The 23,156-nt window shown below is 47.1% G+C and overlaps 1 protein-coding gene across 1 annotated transcript in view; it reads left to right on the forward strand.

Moving 5' to 3' along the window:
- Positions 1 to 23,156, forward strand: part of ABCC4 (ATP binding cassette subfamily C member 4 (PEL blood group)) — a 248,533-nt gene that overhangs the window by 34,707 nt on the left and 190,670 nt on the right. The window contains exons 2-3 of the mRNA XM_070408769.1: positions 7,220 to 7,330; positions 8,098 to 8,218. Coding sequence (XP_070264870.1) covers positions 7,220 to 7,330; positions 8,098 to 8,218 — 232 coding nt within the window. The remainder of the gene's footprint in view (positions 1 to 7,219; positions 7,331 to 8,097; positions 8,219 to 23,156) is intronic.

Below are 23,156 nucleotides of genomic sequence, written 5' to 3' on the forward strand. Positions count from 1 at the left end.
TGGGTATTCAAGAGTGCTTGGGAATCTAGATTTTTATGAGGAATATAATTTTTTAAGCTATTATTCTTCAAAATAATAATGTGTACCCCACCCAGCATTTTTTTTTTTTTTTTTTTTGCTGGGATCTTTGTGTGGGACTCCACTGCGTGACCTTAGGCATGAGAGATTATGTATAAGGGATTTTTGACAAGTGACAAAATTCCATGTGTCCAAAGAAGGAGAGATTTGCTGGAGAGAGAGGTCAGAGAGGGGCCAAGTGAAGGAGCTAGAACTTGAAGCTGGGAATAAGTCAAATTAAAAAGAAAAGGGGTGCAGGAACTCCTATTCATTGCTGGTGAGATTGCAAAATAATGCAGCTACTTTAAAAAAACATTTTTATTGATTTCAAAGAGGAAGGGAGAGGGAGATAGAAACATCAATGATGAGAAACAATCATTGATCGGCTGCGCCCCGAAGGCCCCTCACCAGGGCACTGGGCCCATAACCCGGGCATGTGCCTTGACCGGAAATCGAACTGTGACCTCGAGGTTGACACTCAACCATTGAGCTACACTGGCTGGGCTAATGCAGCTACTTTTGAAGACAGTGTGCAGGCTTCTTACTAAATACTCTTTCCGTGTGACCCAGCAATCATGCTTCTCGGCGTTTACCAAAGGGATTTGAAAACTTAGGCTCACACAAAACCTCCTCTCGGTTGTTTATATCAGCTTTATTTATAATTACCAAAACTTGGAAGCAACCAAGATGCCCTTTAGTTGGGGAATGGATAAATAAACTATAGTCCATCCAGTTAATGGAATATTATTCAACACTAAAAGGAAATGAGCTATCAAGCTATGGAAAGATATGAAGGAACCTTAAGTGCGTATTAAGTGAAAGAAACAAGTCTGAAAAGGCTAAATTTAAAAAAAAAAATATATTTTATTGATTTTTTACAGAGAGGAAGGGAGAGAGATAGAGAGTTAGAAACATCGATCAGCTGCCTCCTGCACATTTCCTACTGGGGATGTGCCCGCAACCCAGGTACATGCCCTTGACCGGAATCGAACCTGGGACCTTTCAGTCCGAAGGCCGACTCTCTACCCACTGAGCCAAACCGGTTTCTGCATGAAAAGGCTAAATATTTACTGTGTGATGCCATGGAGACAGTAAAAAGATCAGTGGTTGCCAGGGGTTGGGAGGAGGGAAGGATGAATAGGTGGAGCACAGGATTTTTAGGTGAAACTCTTCTGTATCATACAGTAATGGTGGATACATGTCATTACACATCTGTCAAAACCCATAGGATGTATGGATTTTGACAGATGTATAATGAATGACCCTTACTGTGAAGTTTGGTTGATAATGACACGTCAATATAGGCTAATCCATTGTAACAAATGTACGACTCTGGTGGGAGATTTTGATACTGTGGGAGGTTGTGGGAGAGTGGGTGATTCAGAACTCGGTACTTACTGCTCAGTTTTGCTGTGAGCCTGCAACTGCTGTAAAAAATAAAGTATAAGTAAATAAATAAAAAGAATGAAGGCTTCCCAGGTTGGGGGGATGGAGGTAGGAGTGTCAATGTATGTTCAGGGGATGAGTGGGCAACTGGTCTGGCTGTGAGAAAGCGTTCCTTTTAGGACAGTGGGATATGTGGCTGGAAAAGCAGTCTGGCGCTACTGCGGATACGCAGACACACACCAGCTTGTGCTGAGGCAGGGCTTTGCCAGCGGCATGAGGTGATATATCTCTTAAATTAACCTAACTGCCCAGATGTTTATCTCCCAGGGACTGATAAATTGAGCAGCCTGTGAAAGCATTATGATAACTGACTAAACTGTGCAGATCAGTTCTTTAGCCTTGAGGAGGTATCCTTTTAATTAATTAAGACAGTGAATTATATGTCCACATGCATGTGATTAAGTAAAATTCTTTGACCCAAGTAAAGTGTTTTCTGATGCTCTGATCCCAATGAGTGATATTAAAGGCTTACGTTGTTAGTCAGTAATACCCTCCAGGTCCATCCTTACTCTCTGAGTTTGGAAGCAAGATCTATGTAATCCTTTATAGAGGATGAGCTTTAATAGTTTAGAAGGTTTTTGATTGGAATAGGAGCTATTGACCGTATTTTCAGAGAGAGCCAGCCAGCACTTAGGCACTCACAGCCTCAGAAGAGATCTTGCCAATGAGTCCTTACCCTAGTGGTGGTCACTTGGGCTGTGCTAACTACACTAGGGATCAACCTGCCAGTTCTAAAGTGCTTTATCCCTCACAGCCATGGGCAGGAGAACTAGTGTCTTACTCATGACCCATTTTGTTCCTAAGGTTACTGAATTGTGTGCAAATGTGTGTGTGTGTGTGTTTTAAAGAAGGACTTAGGATAGTTATCCACTCACAGTAGTAGTAGACTCTGGGTGTTGGTTGTGGTGTGGGAAAAGTTCTTGTGAAGATGTGTGGTGATAAGACAAGAGACACTATGAAGCCAGAAAGGCATGGGTTAGCCGTGGGAGACAAGGGAGACAAGAAGGCCAGGGGTGGACCAGGGATTTCTGCAGTGCCCATCCCCTGGGAGGACCCATGTGGCTTCCTGGGCAGAGGGAGTGCAGGGACCTGGGGAACATTGGGGAAAAAAGGGGCACAGCCTGCACTGCCACCTGGCTTATTTTGACCTGGAAAGAACAGGTGGTAGGTGAAGGGGGAAAGGATAGAGAAATGAATTTTGAGCAAGTTTTAGGAAAGGCGGAAAACCGCAGAGGAATGAGGAAAGACGATTCTAGCTTGAGAGTTGCCGCTGCATTTAATTTGACTTGGCTGTGGGCCACTCCAGGAATGCTGGGGTGGTGACCTATTTTGAGACAGTTTACCTGAGGTGTGGGTGTTCCAGTCTCAACCTGGATGGATTCCAATGACATCTTGCCAAGACATACCAGACACTGTCTTTGATCACAGAGCTTCTAAGTAGTTTAAGAGTAGTCATTGCTCTGAAGGAGTTACAGCCATGGTGAAACAGGAGGGAAAGGCTGCTGCTGCATCAAGTGTTGTGGACGAAGAGTGGATGGAGAGAGTGTCCCTGTGGAGAGGAGGACCACTGGGGCAGAGCTGGGTGGGGGTGGCCCCTTTGGCAGTGATCTGGAATTGTTGAGTAAGCTCCCTGAGGCATAAATTGGAATCGAGGTATCAGTTGACCATGTCTAATTCCTTACTTAGATGGTGACAGATAATGTAGGCTCCTACAAAAGTGGGCTTCCAGCAGATGGAAATGAAAACCTTCAGCCCCTGCTGGTACCTGTAGGGCTCAGCTGGCTTTCTGAGAACTGAGCAGTGAAGGAAATTGGGAGGGTCCTTAAGTCAAAAGCCTTTTAAAGTCGAAAGCCACCATGAAAGCAATATGTTTGAGTAATTTCATCTAAGTTACTAGACTTTCTAATGGGGTCCAAATGTGATTACTTAAGGGTACTATCCTGGTAATGGCTGATATTTGGTGGGATTTTTTAAGTTTTCATAGCAGCTCCAGTTGATCTTTCAGTGGCTGAGGGAGGTGCTATGTAAAGGGGTCCTTCCCATTTGCTGGAGGCCAATACTAATCCTATCTAATAAAGAGGGAACATGCTAATTGACCATCACACCCCCACAAAGATGGCAGTGCCCACAGCCAATAAGGAGGGAATATGCTAATTAACTACCACGCCCTCAAAGATGGCAGTGCCCACAGCCACAAGATGGTGGTGCCCAGTCCCTTCAGCCCCGCTGGGGCGGCAGGCGCACAGCACAGCCAGGCCCGCCCCTAGGCGGGTCCGGCCGCTTCGCGCGCCTGCCTCCGGAGTCCCCTAGTCCCTCAGCCCCCCAGTCGCCCAGGGCCAGCCCAAGGCACAGGCAAGCCTCGGATGTTGACTACCCAGCAGCCCAGGGCCGGCCGAGGCTTGCGCTGCTGGCAGTGGCAGCAGCAGAGGTGTGATGGGGACGTCGCCTTCCCCCCGCCCTTGAGGGCTCCCGTAATGTGAGAGGGGGCAGGCTGGGCTGAGGGACTCCCCCTCCAGTGCATGAATTTTCATGCACACCAGGCATCTAGTAAATTATAAGGCTACTTTGAGGTCACACACACAGGAAGTGACAAAGTCCTAGACTCTTAACAGTAGGATTTCCTCCTCAATCTGTATTTTGTTTATACTCATTAAAATTTTTCTTAAAATGCACATAACATAGAATTTATCACTTAGCCATTGAAGTGTACAGTTCAGTCGTGTTTAAGTACATCCACATTGTTGTACAACCAATCTCCACAGTTCTTTTCATCTTGCATTAGTACTAGTATTTTATTAAACACTGACTCCTCACCTTCCTTTCTTCCTTCCTTCCTGGTCACTCTCCTACTTTCTGTCTCTCTGAATTTGACTACTCCAAGTACCTCATGTAAGTGGTATCCTACAGTATCAGTCCTTTTGTGTCTGTGCCATTTTACATTCCCGCCGGCATTGTGCAAGGCTTCCAGTGTCTCCACATCCGTGCCTACACTTCTCCATTCTAATGGGTGAGAGGTGGTATCGCCCTGTGGTTTTGATTGGCATTTCCCTGATGATGAGTGATGCTGAGCATCTTCTCCCGGGCAAGCAGAATTTTAAAGAGGGCCGCTCAGGACCAGCGGTCATCATCTGGGTAAATTCCAGTGCTGACTGCCTGAGCACTTGCTGAAGGGCACAACTGTAGAGTAAGTGGCCCAGCACATTTCAAGCCTGTTTAGTGGCAAAGCTCACCGATTTATACTTTTGCGTTGGAAGGAAATTGAAACATAGCGATATGAAATGACTGGTAAAAAGTCATGGAGGTCCAAAATCTGGGCCTCGTAGAAATGAAGGCGGGGGAGAGGGAGACGGCCGAGGCTCTGGGAACCCTAGGGTTCTCAGTGTCATTGCTGGGACTAGAAGCCACTCTTCCGGTTCCTGTTCCAGGGCTAGCAAAACCTGGAGCTCAGTTTCTCTTCCTGCTTCCTCAGTGATTAGGGAGAGGGATAGAGAGCTAGAAACATCAATGAGAGAGAAACATCGATCAGCTGCCTCCTGCACACTTCCTACTGGAGATGTGCCCACAACCAAGGTACATGTCCTTGACCGGAATCGAACCTGAGACCTTTCAGTCCGCAGGCCGGCGCTCTATCCACTGAGGCAAACCGGTTCGGGTCACCAGGCAGTTCTTGAGCACCTGCTCTGTCCCCAGTGCCGTGCTGGGGATAAAGCAGTAAAGGAGGTAAACATGATCTCTGCTTCCATGATTGTTGTCTGGCGTCAGAAGTCTCCTTACCCTGGCAAAATCAGTAAAATGGTGCTAATCTTTGAGCTAGCTTTGCATATTAATTATTATCCCTTAAATAATGCATAATGGAGAATGGCAGTTTATTTGAATAGGGTTTTTCTTGGGTCCTCTATAAAGTTAGTTTTTTCCTTTTACAGTTAAAAAGTAATTTGAGATTATGTGAATATTCTCTTCCACATCAAACTTTCATTGGTTTTAACTCCCACTGATGATTTCTTTTCTTTTTTTCTTTCTTTCTCTTTTTTTTTTTTTTTGTTAATTCTCACCTGAGGATATTTTTTCCATTAATTTTTAGAGAGTGGAAGGAAGAGGGAGAGACAGAGAGAAACATTGATGTGAGAGAGACACATTGATTGGTTGCCTCCTGCATGCACCCCCACCAGGGCCGAGGAACCTGCAACCAAAGTATGTGCCCTTTACCAACATCGAATCCAGGACCCTTCAGTCCGAGGGCCAACACTCTAACCACTGAGCAAACCAGCTAGAGCTCCCATTGATCATTTATTTCTAAATCCGTTGTTCCTTCAACATTTATTTGCATTTGAGAATGCAAGCACTTTCCCTTCTCTCCCATTTACAGAAAGTAAGGATTGGTGGATTCTTGTTCATTCCATTTATTTATCGTGATGCTCAGTATATCCCAGATTTGCCTAGTGAGAGCTCTTCAGGCTGGCTCCTCTATCCTTTGGACATATCCTCATGATTTCTTTGAGCTTTTCCTTGTCTTATGGTGTAAGACAGGGGTCCTCAAACTACGGGCCACATGCAAATACAAATATTGTATTTGTTCCCGTTTTGTTTTTTTACTTCAAAATGAGATATGTGCAGTGTGCATAGGAATTTGTTCATAGTTTTTTTTAAACTATAGTCCGGCCCTCCAACGATCTGAGGGACAGTGACCTGGCCCCCTGTTTAAAAAGTTTGAGGACCCCTGGTGTAAGATGTTTCAGGCCCATCTTGTACTTTCTCTGCCTGTTTTGTGTTGGTCTGATCACTGGGTAGGGATGCCGTTGCTAGGAATGCTTGGGGCACTCCTCACAGACATTTTCCCTGGGGAGCCAGTGTTGAAGCTGGACCAGCCCTTGTGGTTCTTCAGGTTGCCAGCTGCACCTCCACGGTGATCTTCAGGGAACTTTGAAAAAAGATAAGGTGTTTACTCACAAGTCCTGCCTGGGGCTACGCAGCAAGGTCTTGGGGTTGGCAGAGTAGACAGAGAGAAAATAAGGGAGAGAGAGGGAGACAGAAAGAGCGAGAGGAGTTATGAGTGTGAGCCTGGGGTTCTGCCTTTACTGGGATTGAGGGTGGGGTGCCTAGGGTGTTGTGTGTTCACTCTTGATCAATTTAAAACATAAGAGTGGGTAATTAAAGTGCAGGAAGGGAAAAAGCAAGTCGACAGTGAAAGGATCACTTATCTAGGTCAAACAGAGTTTTCTGAACAAGAAAAAGGGAAGTTCAAGGGTGGGTGGCCTGGGTTTTAATAGTCACGTAGCTGGCAATGTGTTTGAGTCGACTGTCTTTGAAGTGGATGCCTCAGCAATCAAAAGCTTATACTGCAATAAAAAAAAAGCTGCTTGTGATGTGCTTACACTTCACTGTCCCAGCCTTGGAGCCAGTCATTTCTTCAAGGAGCCTTGGTTTCTTTATGGCAGGAAAGGTATTAAAAAACCGAGACCTGGGCGCCTGCCCGGAGTGTTCTTTGACATTGGTGTGTCATTGTTTCCAGGCCCTTCGGGCAGACAGAGCCAGGGGCTTTGTGGGTGTGTAAGCACATATCTAAGATAGCTCACCCTGCCCCTCCCCCCCCCCCCATGTCTGTGTATTTAAAATGTAGACTTTTTAAAAACAAAAACTTATGGATGTAGGATTCCAATGAGATACAGATGTGTATTTTTGGGTAGATGTCATTTATTTTTCTCTCCATTTTTAACAGGTGGCTAAACCCCTTGTTTAAAATCGGTCACAAACGGAGATTAGAAGAAGATGATATGTATTCAGTGCTTCCGCAAGATCGCTCAAAAGAACTTGGGGAAGAGCTGCAAAGGTAAGCATAGGCAGTGAGGAGAAGGGTGGAAGGAGAGCCTTTAGGGCAGCGGTTCTCGACCCCTTTGGGGGTTGAACGACCCATTCACGGGTCGCCTAAGATCATCGGAAAATGCATATAGAATTACTTATTGTTTTTGTGATTAATAACTATACTTTAATTATGTTCAATTTGTAACAATGAAATTGGGGGTCACCACAACATGAAGAACTGTATTAAAGGGTCGCGGCATTAGGAAGGTTGAGAACCACTGCTCTAGGGTCTAATGCTTTGGACTTTGGACGGGGTATTGCCTTCCTTTGGGTCCTTCTGGAGCTTGGGTACACTGCCCTCCCTAACCCTCAGGCTGTCCCTGAGCTTAACCTGTTTGACAGGTGGGTGAAACTGGAGGTGCCTGTGCATTTGTGGAAGTGGAGACAGCCCCGAGCCAGAGCCCTGAATGCCAAGAACCGTCTGGGGAGGAGGTATCCCTGCAGGAAGTTGTCTGGACTCCTGTCTGCCCTCTTGGGCTGCTCAAGGTGCCATAATCCTGCAGAACCGGCAGGAACTTGTTTCCTGAGATTGGGGCTGTTCCCCTCCAGGCCTGATGTTCTGGTGCCTCAGATACTGCACCGCAAATTCTGGGAGCCCTGCAGACAGTTAGCCAGCATCTATTGGACAGGGGTGAAGTGCCCGGCAAGAGGCCCTTACCTTTCCCTCTGTTACCTCCCTGGTTTGCCCTGCGGCCGGGCGTGCTGCTCTTCACCGTGCTGTGCTTCTCCTCACAGGTACTGGGATGAAGAACTTTCGAGAGCCCAGAAGGTCCCACGGGAGCCATCTTTAACAAAAGCAATCATCAGGTGTTACTGGAAATCCTATGCAATTCTGGGATTTTTTACGTTACTTGAGGTAAAAGCTTTGACCGCAGTGAACTGTTTTTTGGAACCATTGGGGAGAGAGGCAAGAAGTTTAAGGCCTGTGGATAAAAGGTATCCAGGAAACACGATACCGTTAGGCTGGGCAATTACTTAAATGACTGGACGTGGGAGGAGGGGGTCACTATTTTTCTGTTAACCAGTTAAAGTAGAGTGTTGAGGAAGGGCAGCCCTGAAAAGAGAAGACATTTCTTACCATGTTAGGACACGGTTGGTGCTCAGTCAATGTTATAAACACTGAGTGGTCCTTGACCGGAAGAAGATCCCACAACCTCCAGGAACATGTGGTTTGGAGGAAGTCAGTTGGGCCCAGCGCCCAGAATCACAAGGTATTTTACAGGTGCTCTACAAATAACTGTTACCTTGGCCAGGCCAGATCTGATAAATGTTCTCCCAAACAGGTGTTGTCACCTTCCAGGGAAATAGAACCCGGGGCCCTGCGTCTGGGCTGGAGCTGGCCAGAGCTCCCAGGAGCAGACGTGCCTCCAGGCTACCACCTTTTCAGTGGGCCCGGGTACAACAAAGCACTGCCTTCTCTCTGGAGAAGCTCTGGCATCACCATGAATTCTGGAGAATTTGGGCATCACCCATTCTGGTTTCTGGTTATTGGGCCGATGGCTGGTTGGAAGGTTGTCTTGGTAGCTGGCATTTCGGGGAGTGTAGGAGGGGATGTGCTACAGAGAACCCAAGGCAGAAATCCATGATGTCAATGACCTCCATTGCCCTGAAGGGCCTCCAGTAAGACATTGTCTGCCTGGGGGCACAGTGCTAGCAAGCCTACCTGTCCTGGGTAGGTATGCTGAAAATCTGCCTGCATAGCTCATGCTCTCCGTGCCTTATGGACGTTGGTGGCCCTGCATGTGCCTGAGATGAGTAGAGACAGAAGTTGCACTTGCTATGAAAGGGCTGTTTTAGCTACAGGAGGGCAGTGAGTTGTCATAAGTGCATTTTGTTGGGGGTGAGATGGGTGGGTCAGTTGATTGGATGTAGGAGGTGTAGCTTCTGTTTATTTTTATTTTTTAAAATATATTTTATTGATTTTTTACAGAGAAGAAGGGAGAGGGATAGAGAGTTAGAAACATCAATGAGAGAGAAACATCGATCAGCTGCCCCCTGCACACCCCCTACTGGGGATGTGCCCGCAACCAAGGTACATGCCCTTGACCGGAATCGAATCTGGGACCTTTTAGTCCGAAGGCCGATGTTCTATCCACTGAGCCAAATCGGTTAGGGCTGTAGCTCCTGTTTAAAAGGTTCTGCTGTAGTGAAGGGCACTGTGGGCATTGGGTGGCTAGGTAGATGAACTCTCCCCTACACAATTGGAGAAAACCAGGGACTCTGTCAGCTAACAGGTACAGGTGACGGGGTGGTCCTGGGAAACTGAAGTTGTTGTTGATGACAGATGTGGGTTGGCTAGTGTGCCAGAGGTTGGGGACAGGTGTATGGGCAGAGTGCCTCCTTTGAGAGGGCACCAACCACCATGTGGATACCGCTGTGGCCTTGTGAAGGGCAGGGTGGAGATGCAGACCAGTGGGACTAACTGGGGGTATTAGAGGGTGCAAGAGCCCCTTGGGCTGGCCAGCCTGTCTTTGACCTGTGCACAGGTGTTCCAGTGATGGTGTTTCTACATTGTGACAAGTCTCAGTTTGAAATAAGCAGGTGTGAAGCTTGTGTCACTGTGGCCTGTGTCTGTAGCCTTTCCTGACCAAATGTGACTGCTGACCTCCCCAAGCAGAGCTCTCATGAATTCTGCTTGCCAGGAGTCCTCGGAGCCTCGGATGTGCCTGTGGCCCACACCATGTGTCTGGTTGTGGGTGGATGGACTGAGTGGCCTCGGGCTAGTTTGGGATAGAATGCTGGAGCAGGCTCCCTCTGCTGCCCCCAGTTCTCTAGTTTACCTTTGCTACCAGGTGCTGGAGAAGCTTTGCGTCTTTACTGGGCAGAATTTGGGAGAAGTAGACACAGAGGTAGAGCTGCAGGAGCTAGGGTTCCTCTTGAGAGAGAGAGGGTAGGCCCCACTGTGGTGCTGGGATTTTTGCCCCAGTAGTACTCAACTATTGGGAGATCTAGGACACCTAGGATTGGAGGACTGGACGCAGGTGCAGCAGCCAGGTTCTCTTTACCCAGTAGAGACCCAAAGCTCATTCTCAGATGGGATCTAGTCACCATCTGGGGCTTAGAGACACCACCCCAAGGAGCCAGCCAGGACAACAAGCTCAGTTCAAACCCAGCAACTGGGGCCAGCCACCCTTTGAGACCTGCCTGTCTTCAGCTTCTCCAGCACCTGGTACCTAGCCAACATGGGGCTCATACTCAGTAGTATTAGTATTAATATTAGTATGAGTAGCAACAGGAATAGTACTATACGCCTTAGTAGTAATAGCAGCAGCAGTGGTTCATATTGAGTGGTAATAGTAGTGCCAGTAGTGGTTTCAGCAGGGCTTACTCAGCGGCAGTGATGGCAGAGTAGTATTTTAAGTGTAGTAATAACACTAAACACTAAGCTTCTATGAGCACCTTATATGTAATATTACACTTATTCTGTTGGCCAACTCTAAACAAGGTGGAAAGTATCCTTATAACCCCATTTTAGTAAGGAGGACACACAGTGCCAAGTAGATACACATTGTGCCGAGGGTGACACAAAGCATGAAGGACAGAGCTGCGATTCTGTCTTGGACTCTGTGATTAGAGCCTGACCATGTCTAGGACCATGTCCAGTGTCTTCAGAATCTCAGACATGTGCATCTTGGACTTGGCCTAGCTATGATAAGTAAGATGCTAAAAACTCCCTGGAGCCTGGCCGGTTTGGCTCAATGGTTGAACTAGGAGGTCATGGTTTGATTCCCAGGTTGCCGGCTCCATCCCCAGTAGATGTGCAGGAGGCAGCAATCAATGATTCTCTCTCATCATTGATGTTTCTGTCTCTCTGTCCCTCTCCCTTCCTCTCTGAAATCAATACTCAATCAATCTATATGTATTAATAATATTTATATATATCTCTATATATATAATGTCAAGCAACTGGAATGACCGGTTGCTATGATGTGCACTATGGCTGGCCAAACTCCTGCGGCCCCTCCCCCCAGCTGGCCGTTGTCCCCCCCCCCCACCCCCCACCCCCATTGGCCTCTATTGCCTGCCAGGCCAAGGGACCCCACCTGTGCACGAATTCGTGCACTGGGCCTCTAGTATATAAATAAAAGAAAAGCTTTATATGCTAAAGTGGTGCTCTGCAAACCCTAACAGGCGTACAAACAAAATAAAAGAAACTTCCTGGAGCAGGAAGTCAGACTGAGGATTGAAAATTGGGGTGGCCAGGTCCCCTGGGTGCTGAAAGTGGCTAGGGCAGTGGTCGGCAAACTGCGGCTCGTGAGCCACATGCGGCTCTTTGGCCCCTTGAGTGTGGCTCTTCCACAAAATACCACATGCGGGCTCGCATGTACAGTGCGATTGAAACTTCGTGGCCCATGTGCAGAAGTCGGTATTTGCCGACCACTGGGCTAGGGTGTTGATGCTAGCAGCAGCAGCATGGTGCACTCAGATGGACCAGGGCCTTGTAGAAAGACACCTTCCACTCATTACCATCCCCAAGTGGGTGCTGTTGTGGCTGTGGCCCCGGTGACCTAAGTTCTCGAACATTCATTCACACTCCTAAGGCTCCATTCCAGGTCAGCTCCATGAGATGGACCCAGGACGTAGCGGTCTTGGATGGGACTCAGATTGTGATTTCTCAGATTACTCAGCAAGAGCACCTGGTTGTCTGCCGCGAGCTGGTGAATCGAGAAGTGCATGTGCATGTGCTCAGCAAGGATGGGAATCCCACATCAGGCACTAGTGTGGGGGGGCAGTTCTGTCTCGATGTCTGAACACACTCTCACATCGCAGGGTGTGCACTGGGCCTGGGGTGTTCATGGTGACAGCTGGATGGCACCGGGCAGTGCTGGTAGCAGACAAATCAGAGGTGAAGTGGTATTGGGCTTTCTCCCAGGAGTGTGCTTGCTTGTTCATGCTGCGTTCAGGTGGTTTGTGGTATAAAATTAGACAGTGGCCTAGATTCCCTAGATGAGCATGCTGTTCATTTGAACTGTGTGTTTAAGATAATAACTGGCAGAACTCTTCGTTGTGATGCAGTGAAGTTCAGGGGCCCCTAAGGGTCATTAGAGCTCAGCTAGGAGTAAACCTTGAATTTCTTGTTTCTGGCAGCCAAAAGAAGCCTGAAATCCAACACAAATACTCTTGTTTTCCTAGACTTGCTTGTTGACACTCTGCTGTTTTGGAGACGTTGGAAATGATTTCTTAGGGTGAAACTAGGAAGGCTCTGTTTATATTTCAAAAATCATTTTCAAGTGCTGTTCTGGGTTTTCAGTGATTAAAACTAGTTACTGAGTTAGCTGAGATGAACGTTAGTTTAATGATTGATTTCTTGAAGCAGCTTCCCGTTTTGTGGTCTTATGTCTATGCTCCTTGTTGGTCTTTGCATTTTAGATAGTAGAGGATCTAAACTCAACCTGGGATTTTCTAGGAAGCTCAAGGCCTGAGAATTATCAAAGCGTGGGCAGGGCCTTCCCTGGGCCCCCGCTGGCAGCAGCCAGGGGAGGAGGCTGGGTGACGCTGGCCCAAGGCAAGGCTTTTCAGGTTGGGATTTCAAAGTAGTGAAAACCTCTGTCCTACAGAATTGAGAAATGATTATATGCTCGGAGAAACAGGTACCAGGATGGTGATGAACGCGGTGTTCTTATAGGCCAGCGCTAATTAGAAGGGAACAGCCAGTGAGTTCCCAGCACTCCTGGGCCCTGGTGCACCGCCATGGAGACTGCAATGGGGAAGGAGCAAGTCTCTTTCCATCCAGAGCCCTCAGGGTAGAGGGAGGAGCCTGAAGCCTCTTCTAGGGCCAAACCTTGGGGAAGGCCACCTCCCCAGTCCTGGGGCCTTTTCTTGGAGAGATTAGGTCTCTGCCTGTTGATATGTTTGTGACATGGCCTCAAAGAGCTGCTGTGGGTTCTCCAGTCCCCTTCCCCCGAGAGGGGAGGAGTGGGCTATTCCATGACCTTTGGAAAAATGCTGGCCTTTGTCTGAGGCCACTGTAGCAGATTGTCTTCGGTCCAGGTGGAGGCTGTAGGAAGGCAAACATTTCGTGTTGAAACTAAGCAGCTGGACAAGAAATAAACAGACAAACAAAACTCTGAGTAGAATTTATGCCTTGACTTAGGGCTGATTCTCTGAGAGTGGTACTGGGCTTTTTTTTTATATTTCCCAGATCTTTCTTCCAGGTGTCCCTCACCTCCGCCCAAGCCAGGTGAAGAAATTGCTAAAATAATTGTGAGCCAGGAGCAACCACTTAGAGCTACACAGCAAAGGAGAGATGGAGGGAGCATCCAAAAAAGCTAACAGGAGACCCTCAGAGCAGACCTGCTGTGTACACCCTGCTGGTTCCAGGCACATAGCACTAGCATGGCAATATCCATAGCAATGACCCTGAGTCGTTAACAAGGGAATGCTTCTCAGCCCATTTTAAGAAATCAGGGAAGTAGCCCTACGGGTGTGGCTCAATGGTTGAGCATCGACCTATGAACCAGGAGGTCACGGTTCGATTCCCAGTCAGGGCACATGCCCAGGTTTCCCGCTCTAAACCCAGTAGGAAACGTGCAAGAGGCAGCTGATTGATGATTCTCTCTCATCATTGATGTTTCTGTCTCTCCCTTCTTCTCTCTGAAATCAAAAAAGATACTAAAAAAAAAAAAAAAGTCAGGGAAGTAGGTGACTTATTTTAAAAGGATTGCATTCAAAATGGTTAAATTGAAAATCTGCCTAGAAGTGAAACTTTCCATTACTGTCTAGGAAAATTGGCCTTTAGGAATGATTTCAGTTAAGGTTTCTCGTTCTGCCATGAGTGCCTGTGAACAGCAGCGTGTTTTCCAAGCCCTTTGTGAAACCAGCCTCTGCCAGTGTTTGCTGCCAAGCATGGAGTAGGTCCCGTCCAGGAATTGGGTGTAATAAACGTGGTGATGGCTTACACTTATTCTCATGCTGGGTTCCGAGCACATTTTACTGTCTCAGCTCGTGTCGTTGTTCCAGGATTTCTCTAAGGTAGACAAGGCAGGCATTTCCACCGATGAGGGCGTGGAGGGCATGTGATGGCTTAGAGTCCTGTGACTTGCAAGTAGCCGATTTGGTCTCTGAAGCAAATGTTCTAATTCCTAGGCCAGTGCCCTTTGCATTCTGTCCTGATGCTTTCTTCCCTGCCACACCCCCTCCCACGGGTCAGAGAGCCCAGAGTAGGTGTGTGTTTTTCTGACAGTAGCTGTGTGCTCCTCTGTCAGCTGCTTCATACGGTGTGTTTTCCCCCCGGGAAGTTTGTAAGGACATTCAAAAACAGAAAAATAGAATAGGATTGACATGGGAGAAGCTCAGAAAACAGACTAGGAGTTACGCTTCTGTAAGGGACATTGACATTTATAAAGGAAATCTCCATGTGATGGTTCTAAATCACTAGAAAATCACAGTGAAGAAGTCTAAGAAGAAAAAGCTGTACAACAAACTCAACTCTATCCTTATTTTACCATGCTTTTCCTATTAACCCCTCATAACTTCTCCAGTCTTTCTTTTGTCTTTACCTGAAGATGGTATTTAAGGGAGTAACTTGGAATTACTCAGTTTTTCTGGGCATCTTCCATGTATACAGGCTATGTGCATATTAATGAGCTTCTATTAGTTTTTTTCTTGTGATTTTATCTTTTATTACAAGGGGTCTCAGCCAAAAACTCAGAAGGGTAGAGGGAAAATTCCTCTCTTCCCCTATAGGATAATAAGCCCTTATGTAACCCTAAGCCAGCTTTAGTAGTTATCAACTCATGACCAGTCTTGATTCATCTGAACCCCTACTCATTTAACTTCCCAAGATTATTTTGAAGCATTTCCTAGATATCACATCATTTTATCTATAAACTAGTGGCCCAGTGCAGGAAATTTTTGCACAGAGTGGGTGGGGGTACCCTCAGCCCAGCCTGCACCCTCCAATTGGGGACCCCTTGGGGGATGTCCGACTGCTGGTAGTTGGACATCCTTCACGCAATCTGGGACTTCTGGCTCCTAACCGCTCACCTGTCTGCCTGCCTGATCGCCCCTAACTGCCTCTGCCTGCCTGCCTGATTGCCCCTAACCCCTCTGCCTGCCTGCCTGATCACCCCTAACCTCTCTGCCTGCCTGCCTGATTGCTCCTAACTTCCTCTGCCTGCCAGCCTGATCTTCCACTAACTGCCCTCCCCTGCTGGCCTGGTTGCCCCTAACTGCCCTCCCCTACTGGCCTGATCTCTCCCCCAACTGCCCTTCCCTGCCGGCCTGATTACCCCTACCTGCTTCTACCTGCCTGATCACCCCTAACTGCCCTCCCCTGCCAGCCTGATCTCGCCCCCAACTTCCCTCTTTTGCCGGCCAATTTGGTTCTATGCCAGTTGGCATCAAAAGCTCTGCCTCCAAAGCAGCCATTGGCTCCTCACAGTTGACCCAGATTTGGTTCTGATTGGTCAGTTTCTATGCCAGTCAGCGCAAAAGCTCCGCCTCCTGGGCAACCATTAGCTCCTCACACTTCACCCAGATTTGGTTCTGATTGGTTGGTTTCTATGCCAGTCAGCGTTTCTGGGACTATCAACAGGGCCTGATCAGAAAGGCGGGTCTGATCAGCAGCATTGGTGAAGGTCTGGAGAGAAATGGAGGCCTGGCTCCTGGCCCCGCCAGGATAGAAAGAGAGAGGCAAGTGCTGATCAATAGCTGCCACACAGGCTACGGATCGGACCCTGCTTCTCTCTTCAGGCCTCTCTCTCGGCTTGATTCGCAGACCCTTCAGCAGTCAGTGCTGGGGCACCGGGCCAGCATCTGCAGCAGTCAGTGCTGGGTCACTATGGCAACCCAGTGCTGACTGCAGGACTGACTTCTGGTTGGTTGAGCCTCTGATTGTGATGGACCCAGGGTTTTAATATATTAGGATATTAATTTTTTGTTAATTGGGATATTTTTTCCATTGCTTTTCAGAGAGAGAGTGGAAGCAAGGGAGGGAGGAGAAGAAAAGAAAAAGGGAGAGAGAAAGGGAGAGGAGATAGAGGAGGGAGATACACACCAATGTAAGACATATGAACTGGTTGTTTCCCTGATGCACCCCACTGTGGGTGGGTAGCAAATCTGTAACCTAGGTTTGTACCCTTGACTGGGAATTGAACCTGAGACCCTTCTGTCTGAGGGCTGACTCTCTAATCACTGAGCAACTCCAGCTAGGAGTTCTAATAAATATTTTAGAATGTGTCTTTAAAAGATGTAGAATCTTGCCCGGCAGTGTGACTCAGTGGTTGAGCGTCAACCTATGAATCAGGAGGTCACAGTTCAATTCCCTGTAAGAGCACTTGCCTGGGTTGCAGGCTTGATCCCTAGTAGGGGGCATGCAGGAGATAGCCGATCAATGATTCTCATCATTGATATTCCCCTCTCTCTCTCTCCCTCCCTTCCTCTCTGAAATCAATAAAAATACAATTAAAAAATAAAAGATGTGGAATCTTCCCCTTATATAATCCTAATACGATTATTATATACAACTAGAGGCCCGGTGCACAAAAATTTGTGCACCTGAGGGGGGGGTCCCTCCGCCCAGCCTGCCCCCTATCACATACTGGGAGCCCTCAGGGATGTCCTACTGACGGCTTAGGCCCGCTCTCTGCTCCCCTTGGGGAGCGGGCCTAAGCCACAGTCTGGCCTCCCTTTGTGGAAGGCAACCGGGCTGATCAGGGGAAGGCACCAGCCCCATCACCCCGCTGCTGCAGCCACTGCCAGTCACCGCAGTGACCAAGGTGTTTTCATCAACACAGACTCCAGTCCCTTCACCATGAAAAAATGACAACTTTCTTTAGGCATTTTCAAGATGTGTCTTTCATAGGATTTGACATTTCTTTCTTTTTTTTTTATCCTCACCTGAGGATATGTTTCCGTTGATTTTTAGAGAATGTGGAAGAGAAAGGAAAGACAGAGAGAAACATGAAAGTGAGAGGAACACTTTGATTGGTTGCCTCCTGCATGAGTCCTGACCTGGGCCCGGGCCAGGGAGGAGCCTGCAACCTAGGTACATGCCCTTGGTCAGAATTGAACCCTGACCCTGCGGTCGGCAGGCTGAGGCATTATCCGCTGAGCCAAACCAGCTTGGGCAGAATATGACATTTCTTAGCCCTCCAGCAGCAGACCTTCCTTTTTTTCTCCAGGAGTGTGGTGGAAAAACCCTAGATAACCTTTTTGGATTCTTATTACCCAAGTTACTAAGAATATTACCAGTGGCATACAGGGAGCTTAGCCAATGAGCAGTCAGAAAAGGTGTTTCCTCTGTAGTTCACACCAATTGCTGGCTCGGCCCTTGCCCAGGCCAAATGCCTGTGGCCGAGGCGTTAGGCCCGGGCAGGGGACCCCCAGCTCCCTGCAATCGTCAGCTCCACCCCTGCTCCCTGTGATCGCCGGCTCCGTCCCTGCCCAGGCCTAATGCCTTTGATCGAGGCATTAGGCCCGGGCAGGGGACCCCCAACTCCGCCCCTGCTCCTTGTGATTGCTGCCTTCGCCCCTGCCCAGGCCTAATGCCTCTGGCCAAGGGGACCCTCTCCTAACCATGATTGCCGGCTCCACCCCTGCTCCCCACCATTGCCGGCTCGGCCCCTGCTCCCTGCAATTGCCAGATCCGCCCCTGCTCCCTGTGATCGCTGGTTTCGTCCCTGTGGCTGAGGCATTAGGCCTGAGCAGGGGACCCCCAGCTCCCCACCATTGCCGGATCCACCCTCCTCAAGGTGTTAGGCTTGGGCAGGGGACCCCTCAGCTCTGATTGTAGCTCCAATTGCTGCTGGGTGCCTATGTATGCAAATTAACCACCATCTTTGTTTGGTTAATTTGCATACTCATCCGATTGGCTGGTGGGTATAGCAAAGGTATGGTCAATTTGCATATTTGTCTATTATTAGGTAAGATCTATTATTAGGTAAGATACTTTAGTATCATTAATATCTAGGCAGCATTCATATTTCTTTGTCTTCATTTCTTGTAGTTTGAAGACATATCCAAATAAAGTGTATTTAGTTGATACAGGTTGTATGTGTTAAGGGATAGGAGATGTCCTCATTCATCTCCCCTGGTTACTAGTGGGGGTGGACTTCTTGGGATATTCTGAGGAAAAGAAATTTCTGCGACTCCCATAGGAGGATGCAATATTGTAGAAAGCTTTGTTTTCATGGAATTAAATCTTTGAGTTTCCAAAGTCCCATTTCCCTTTGTCCTGCCATAAAAGAAGTTTGGCTGTGGCTTTAGTAGAGCTAAAATCAGAGCCAGTGTCAAGCGTTCTCATTCCATATTTCCACACTCCAGTTCAGCATCAGGCTAGCTCAGCTTATGTTTCCCCAAGCAGTTCATCAGTCCATTGTGTGTGGGATCCGCAGGGCCACACAGCTATGAAAGAAACATGGGCAGGTGCAGAACAAGAGACCCATGAGCTAAGAGCTGAGAGCACAAGAGATTATGTCTTCCCACATTATCGTGTGATTACAGTGGCAATGCCCATTCTGGCCAATAATCGTTGTCCCAGGTGTGACTGACAGACAAGCATCTTCTCCGTATCAGCCTAACTTTATTGGGCATGTGTCTATTTTCCCTTGGTTGGATCCCTTCCCCCAGTGTTTTGCAGGGAATAGGCCAGTGATTCCCTGGGGAGTGGAACATTGCAGCTTCCTGGTGAAGCTGCCCAAATGATATGCCTATAACGTCTAGCCTTCCTTTACTCCTTTCCTATTATTAATAACTAGCTAATTACAATGGTATCATGTGGGTTCCTTTTCTGTTTCCCAACTCTCCTCTCTTTTCCTCTCTGCAATGTATGTATGCATGCATATATTTATGTATATCCTAGAAGCCCAGCATGCACGAAATTGTGCACGAGTAAGCTCACTTCCACTTGCCTCAGCTGGCCGCCCCGCCCATCGCCGCTCGTAGCTCGCACCCTGCCCTCCTCCGCTTGCTCCAAGCTCTCTTAGCTCTCCACTGCTAGTAGCTCTCAGCCGCTAGTAGCTCATGCCCCGCCCGCCTAGAGAGCCTCCGCTCCTTTGGTTGTGACAGTGTTACAGCGTGACGGCCACAGGCATTTTATATAAGAGATCATCTTAATCCTCGCTCAAGAAAATGCTTAGAGAGAGGAGGGGGAGAGGGGGAGGGAGAAAGAGAAAGAGAGAGAGAGAGAGAGAGAGAGAGAGAGAGAGAGAAAGACCTATTGGTTGCCTTCTATATGTGCTCTGACCAGGAATTGAACCCACAACCTGAGTATGTGCCCTGATCAGGAATGGGCTATTCATTTATCTATGTTCATTCATAGATTGATAGAAACAGCTGTTTGTCTTGTAGAAGTTCCTATAGTCTGGATTGAGACTATTGTTTTTCACCCTGCCCCTCCCACCACATGTTCTCTGGTACCTTAAGTTGGCTAGATCTAGAAGCTTGATCTGATTCACCTCCCCCCACCGCCCACACACACACCCCTGTCTTTGACAGGATTACTGAATAGGTAGGGTTGTGTTACCGCCCTTACGAGGTACATAAGAGGTACATAACATCTGTGTCTTTTGCATATGTTCATTTTGTGTATGATCATTGCTTAAGGTCCATTAACTCTTTAGGGGGTTGAAAAATGGTGATATTCTAATTCTTCCCTTCTTCATTTATTAGCCAAAATATTTTCATAAAGAGAAACTTGGCTGTTATCAACACTTTGATTACTCTTGTACAATATATCTAGGTAGGCCATGGGATATTCTTAATTAAAAAAAATATTTTTATTGATATCAGAGAGGAAGGGAGATGGAGAGAGAAGGTCCTATGTTTCTTGTATACACTTTGCTAGTTTCTGTGCTTTCTGCAGTGACAGGATGTTTTTGGCTCTTCATGTACAGTTTTTGCCCTACCCTGGGAATCAGCCGTTTTCTAAACAGCCTTTTAGTGGGAAATGGTGTTTAGGGATTATAGTGTCGGCACTAGATATGCTCATTGCTGCTGTGTTGGTTATTATTTCTCAATTTGACTGGACCAAGCTAGAATATGTTCTTTTTCAAGGTAAATATATTATGAGTGCTTTTTGGGTATTTATAGTCCAAATCATATTGAGGATGCTAGTGTTTTTACTTAATCTCATTACTCATACATCTTTCTCTCTTACATCTGTATCTCTTTTCTCCCATCATCTATTTTTCTTTCTCCCAGGCCTAATCCCACTTCCCATTGAAAACATAATTATTAATTTGTTTTAACTTACAGTGTCAATACTGTCACCCATAATGTGACTTCTGGAAAAAAAAATTAAGATTCTTTTGCAGTTCATATTGCCCTGTATATCACATAGGGAATGTATTTTCAAATTATTTTGTATAAAACCACTTTCAGTTATTCTCTTTTTGTATGGTTATGCCAACAACTGGATGGTATATATTTAGGTACATTTGCTTTATTTTACTCTTAAATTTTAGGAACTGCTTTTTAAAAACGTGTTTGTTTTATTTTTATTTTTTATTTTTTTTTAAAATATATTTTATTGATTTTTCACAGAGAGGAAGGGAGAGAGATAGATAGTCAGAAACATCAATGGGAGAGAAACATCGATCAGCTGCCTCCTGCACATCTCCCACTGGGGATGTGCCCGCAACCCAGGTACATGCCCTTGACCGGAATCGAACCTGGGACCTTTCAGTCCGCAGGCCGACGCTCTATCCACTGAGCCAAACCGGTTCCGGCTAAAAACGTGTTTGTTTTATATTGTGGTGTAATGTTTTGTTGGTTCCAAAGTCAACAAAATCAGGAGAGGCTGATTTTAAAGAAGGCTGTTATTCTTGTTCCTCCCACTCTATTCCCTCTTTCCTTTTAGAGGTAACTTTAGAAACAACATACGATTCTTTTTGTGTGTGTGTGCCTTTTTCCCCCCTGCAAAAAGCTTTATTGTTTCATTTGGTCCAATGCATAGGAGAGGGCTCCCGGGTGGTTAAAAGAATCGCTAGAGGTTTTGGGGAGAGGCTCAGGCAAAAGCCAGACAACTGGGGGAATGCAGAGGGGCCCCTCAAAGGCCTCTGGGCTCCAAAGGCTCCTAGTGAGCCTTTCGAAGAGATACTCAGAGATACTCGCCCAGTCCAGCCTGGGGGCCAGCCAGCCTGCAGGGGTTGGTCAGATGGTCGCCCATCTTCGTGATAAGTATCACCTCCTCATCCAGGAAGTGGTTCTCCAGGAAGTCACAGAGCTGAGGGTCTGCACGGGTAGAACCCAAGGCATGCAGCTCCAAAAGGGCCTGGTTCAGGTTCCTCTCTAAGGCCAGGCGGCTTCCGTGGCGTCCAGAGTTTTGCCTCACTCATCTTGAGAAGACTTCAGCACATCTTAAAAGAGAATGCGGCCACTACGCTGGTTTTGCATCTTCAGGATTAGCTCAGTGCCAAAGGGTCACAGGGTCAGTTCCCAGTCAAGGGTTGTGGGTTCACTGTCTGCTCCTGGGTCTGGGCAGTGAGGTAGGCAACCAGTCCATGTGTCTCTCTCACATTGATGTCTCTCTCTTTCTCCCTCCCTCCCTCTGTTCTACTCTCTCTGAAAATCAATGGAAGAAATATCCTCGGGTGAGGATTAAAAATAAAATAAGATCAAGCAAGAGTGGACAGATGAGTGGGAAGGTATGGGCCAGGAACTGGCATTACTCATCAGTGAGCTTATTTGCTTGACTGGATTGTCAAATACTGTCTCTCAGCAGAAGATTCCAGATGCTTAGGGGTAACTTTTTGTACTGGGTTTGTTGCCTTTGTCAGTATTCTGACTGATGGGTGACAATGCTCTTATCATTCTCTTGTAATTATACCCATGTTAGGCTTAAATGGAAGCTGAGTAGCAGGCAACACTGACTCCCGGAGACAGTGATGCATTGTTTAAAGTTTGGGACTGCAGGTGTTACCTCAGGGCTTCTGGTGGATAGCCCCTGGGTCGTGTGCAGCCCTTAGCTATTCCTGGGTTGGGACTGTCCCATGCGCACAGTTTGACGTTCTTGCTCCAGCTTTTCATCTCAGTGTACTGTTGTTAAAGTCTGTTTTATGACCCCCCTGCGTTAGGGTTCTTTTGTAAATTACTTGGTCCTCTTGGGGCGAGTGAAAGGGCGTGCTGGAAAATGTAACAGTGAGTCTTTGTGTTCTTGTGATCTGATCATCTTACTCATAATTCTTCAACTAAACAGTGTTCCCTTACCTCTAAATAGTAGATGGAAACTTCTGTGACCTCTTGGAAGTTGAAGCTCATGACCATGTGTGTGTATGTGCATACGTAGGACAGGGTGCTGTTTTTTTTGTTTTTGTTTTTGGTTTTTTTTCGTAATATATTTTTACTGATTTCAGAGAGGAAGGGAGAGGGAGAGAGAAACATCAATGATGAGAGAGAATCATTCATCAGCTGCCTCCTGCACGCCTCTTACTGGGAATTGAACTTGCAACCCAGGCATGGACCCTTGACTGGAACCGAACCCGGGACCCTTCAGTCTGCAGGCTGACACTCTATCCACTGAGCCAAACCAGTTAGGGCTGTTGATGGTTGTTTTTTTTTTTTTATTAAATCTTTATTGTTCAGATTATTACAGTTGTTCCTCTTTTTTCCCCCCATAGCTCTCCTCCACCCAGTTCCCACCCCACCCTCTGCCCTTACCCTCCTCCCCACTGTCCTCATCCATAGGTGTATGATTTTTGTCCAGTCTCTTCCTGCACCTCCACACCCCTTTCCCCCCAAGAATTGTCAGTCCACTCCCTTTCTATGCCCCTGGTTCTATTATATTCACCAGTTTATTCTGTTCATCAGGTTTTTTATTCACTTGATTTTCAGATTCACTTGTTGATAGATAT

Source organism: Myotis yumanensis, unplaced genomic scaffold (assembly GCF_028538775.1).
Source record: "Myotis yumanensis isolate MYYU_CA2020_CCGP unplaced genomic scaffold, mMyoYum1.0.hap1 SCAF_3, whole genome shotgun sequence".
Taxonomy (NCBI): domain Eukaryota; kingdom Metazoa; phylum Chordata; class Mammalia; order Chiroptera; family Vespertilionidae; genus Myotis; species Myotis yumanensis.